The sequence below is a fragment of the Microtus ochrogaster genome, unplaced genomic scaffold (genome assembly GCF_000317375.1).
Source record: "Microtus ochrogaster isolate Prairie Vole_2 unplaced genomic scaffold, MicOch1.0 UNK97, whole genome shotgun sequence".
In the NCBI taxonomy this organism is placed as follows: domain Eukaryota; kingdom Metazoa; phylum Chordata; class Mammalia; order Rodentia; family Cricetidae; genus Microtus; species Microtus ochrogaster.
Window position 1 is genome coordinate 44,330 of NW_004949195.1, and position 4,079 is coordinate 48,408.

A 4,079-nucleotide genomic window follows, 5' to 3' on the forward strand; every position below is an offset into this window, starting at 1 on the left:
AAAAAAAATGGTATGTGAAATAAGCCATAAAACTCTTAATTATCTACTATACAACTAATAATAAATTTTTAAATAAATTTGAAACTTTTAAAAGTAAATTTTTATCATCTTTGATAGAAGGCATGACACCTTTAGAATTAGGTCTACTCTAATTTTGTAGGGGAATAACTTAACTGTTTTAAAATTACCAGTTATTTTAGTGAGAGATTATATGTTTTTGCATACTGGTTACTAATTTAATGATACTGTTCAATCTATAAGCACATAAATTGTCCAAAAAAATTTTATTGTGATGATAGTACGACTAAAGGAAACAGAAACTAAATCAGTTTTAAAGATTCACTTATAACCATCCTCATCTTGAGTGCCATGACCCTGAGCGAGAAAACACATCGTAACAGCAACAAGGAAACAGCCACAGACAGAAGAAGGGCAGTGTGTGCCTTTACCTTATTTATTTTCTCTTTCGGGTGTGATAAGAGGTTTGGGAAGTGGGACAGGACATCGCAGTTAAGAACCACCTGGGTCTGCTCGTCAGTGCCGGTCACTATGTTCCCAACTGCTCTGAGTGCTGCAGTCTAGAGAGGGGAGAACATGTTTTAAGTATGTTTATAATGAAATTGTCATCTCTGTAGTTTTCATAACTCTGAGGATGTGAGGAGCAAATGATGAACATTTATTTCATCCCTACAGCAAAGCCAGAACCAAACTAGCAAGGACTTTTAAACAACCATCTCCTACGGAAAATTATAGAACTCCACAAAAAATAGGTGAAAATTTGTTAGAAAAAAGATTTTTAGGCCTAGCAGTTATGGCACACACCTTTAATCTGGGCACTTGGGAGGCAGAAGCAAGAGGATCTGTGAATTTGAGACCAGCCTAATCTTAATCTCTTACAGAGCGAGTTCTAGGACAGCCTGGGCTAAACAGAGGAAACCTTGTCATGAAAATAACAAAAGAAAACCAAAACCATGCTCTGCCCTCAAAACCACACAAATATAAAGCATCTAAAAAAGAAAGTTTTTAAAACAGTGGAAACTAAAAATCATCAGGTCCTTTCTTTAAAAACAGTTGTTCTTATGACCAAAGCAGCACCACAGATTTTAACATGGTCCTGAGTCAGCACACATTTGTGTTTCTCATATAATATTTAATGTTACCTGGGGTCAGCATGCATTTGTAGGAGAAAAACACTTCAGCAGAGAAGCATGACGAGCAGAACTAACTGCTGACCCTAATCAGAACAGAGTCAGAGTTCACAGTTGGAAGGCTCTGGAAACTACCCAGAGACAGAGAGCTGAGATAGGCAGACGGAAAGCTTAAGTGAGAAGGAAAAGGAGCTGTGACAGAGGGGCTGGAGGCGAACGTGGGCATCAGACAAGCATTATGCTGTCTCCTAACAGGATACTAGAAGAAAAAGCTATTTGTGGAGACCAACAGTTTCACATCTTTCTATTTGAAATCATAATAGAATGTATGGAGGTCTATGTTTAATGGCTTATGTAACTGAAAAGCTGAAAAATTATTTCAGAACAAATGTGGGTTCAGGAGATAAACTAGGGCAATCCTGAGGTGCATGCTGCTGGGCTTAATAAAAAATAATTTTATACAAGAAAAAAAAAGAAAATACTTACTTGAACTTTCACTTCCTGGTGGCTCAGAAGGGGCACAAGGAATGGTACAACCCCTGAATCAATAACCATCTGTATCTGCTCATTTCCTCCATCTGTCAAGTATGACAGAGCCCAAACAGTGTCCACAAGAATCTATAAGAAGTACAAACAGAAAAAAGCTATTCCAGAAGTTGTAACAGAAAAATAAGGAGTTTTCTGTTTTAACTTGGTGGGAAAGATAACCGTGTACATGACTGATAAAATCTTTATCTCAGGGCTTACCTGCGATCACCTTTCATAAACATGAGACAGAAGTTTAGGATGCTTGTTTCCAATTTCTGACTTTATGTACCAGATAGATAAAAATAGAAATAATGTGTTGGCAAGATAGCTTAGCAAGCAAAGAGTTTGCAAGTTATCCTGGTGACCTGAGTTTGGTCCCCAAAACCAACATAAAGGTAGATGGAAGAAGAGAACCAACTAGAGAAAGTCACCCTCTGATCTCCACACAGGTACAGCATTCATACATAAACATAATACACAAACATAAAATAAATAAAAATTGTTAAAAAAGCATAAAATTTTCCCTGATCTCAAAAATTAGGCACAAAAATAATTGTGATCTATGTCATACACAAGTCTGAGGCCAAAACACTACGCTGCTTCAAATCTAGAAGACCCCAAAATAATCTGCCAATACAATTTTTCCAACTACTAAAGTGAATAGGCTAAGGAATGATTCAGTACTTGAACCTTGATAAAGGCCCTCAAATGAAAAGCATGAAGTACAATCACGTAGTACTGAGTGTAATGGCACACGTGTGTGATCACAATACGTGGGAAATGTAACCAAAGGAGCAGGAGGAAAAGCCACCCTCAGCTACACAGTGAATGTGAGCAGCCTAGGCTGCATGAGACCCAAAACCCAAATTAAGCCACATCCTCATCCATCTGAAGTTTTCAACTACAAGAACAAGACCAAACAGGGTACCAGCCTCCAGGATCTGGTGAACTGATTCAGTACACAGAGGTAGTGTGTGGTTCTCCTTGGTGTCCTCACAGCAGCAAAAGCACAACTCTTAACCCATCTGAAATCCAGAGGCCTTTCTACTAAGTGTCCAAATTAAAGACACCTTTTGCCTGAAGTTTTCAAAAGCAGCTACCTCAACGCACATGCCTTTAAGAAGGCATGCGTACAAGTCAGAGGAGCAGATAAAACTACACATAACTTATACCTTTAGCATTACTAAGAATCATGAGAACACAATTCCAAATTACCTATAAGAAGAAAACAAATACTAATTTGGATCTGGACTCATTCCAAACCTGTGTGAGATGAAAAGAATAAAGAATGAGAAGGAATGGAAGAGGTACAATTATGCATGTTTGAAACAGAAACTGTCAGGGGGAGCATTACAGAGGGAAAAAATCAGAAGGAACTCAAGAGCAACACCAAAAGAAACCATATAATCTAAGTATGGTTTGAATATAATGACTCCCATCGGCTCATATATTTGACTATTTCGTCATTAGGAGGTGGAACTGTTTTAGAAGAACTAGGAAGTATTTCTTTGTTGGAACAGGTGTGTCATACTGGAAAAAGTAAGTGTGTCATTGGAGATGGGCTCTGAAGTTTCAAAAGCCCAAGCCAGGCCTAGTGTCTATCTCTTCTGTCTCATGTATGTGGATCAGAATGCAAGTTCTCAGCTACTGCACCAGAGCCATGCCTACCTGCATGCTACCATGCTCCCCACCATGGTGACAATGAACTAAACTTCAAAACTGTAAGCAAGCCCCAATTAAATGCTTCCTTTTGTAAGATTTGCTGTGCTTGTGATGTCTGTTCTCAGCAATTAACACAGAAACTGTACCAAAACTGGGGTGTTGCTGTGACAGGCCTGGCCATGCAGTTTGTTGGCAGAATGTGGACTCTGGATTAGGAAAGCAGGTAAAAGCTTTAAGTGGGGCTTAACAGGCCAAACTAGTAAGAGCAGGGAAGATGGTGCTGAGAGCAATGGAGACGACAACAGCCTGGCCCAAGAGGTTTCAGAAGAGAGGAATGTTAATAAGTAGCCTTGAGACCATACTTGCAGTATTTTGGCAAAGAGTGTGGCTGTTTTCTGCCCTTGCCCACCCCACCCCCAATCTGCCTGACAGTAAACTGAAGACTTTTCAATTAATGGCATTTGCAGAGGCGATTTCAAGATAGCCTAGTATTGACTGTGCTGTGTTGTTATTAGTGTTCAATCTTACGTAGATGTTGAACAAGCAAGCTGAACAAGGAGAAATTAAAAAAAATGTACAGTTTGAAGAGAAAAAGGCACCAAGAAATGGAGCTAAGTCTGGTGTTCAAGGAGATAAAAAGTTTAAAGTCCAATGCTGTTGCGGGAGGTCCTTCCGCTCCTCCAGCCTATAGCCGCTGAGATACCAGCCCATTGGGGCGTGGTCTCTCTCCCTTTAAAAAAG

The 4,079-nt window shown here is 39.4% G+C and overlaps 1 protein-coding gene across 1 annotated transcript in view; it reads right to left on the bottom strand.

The window, feature by feature from the left end:
* Positions 1-4,079, bottom strand: part of Kpna3 (karyopherin subunit alpha 3) — an 81,861-nt gene that overhangs the window by 9,861 nt on the left and 67,921 nt on the right. The window contains exons 11-12 of the mRNA XM_026777988.1: positions 1,635-1,766; positions 450-578 (exon numbers count right to left, since the gene is read on the bottom strand). Coding sequence (XP_026633789.1) covers positions 450-578; positions 1,635-1,766 — 261 coding nt within the window. The remainder of the gene's footprint in view (positions 1-449; positions 579-1,634; positions 1,767-4,079) is intronic.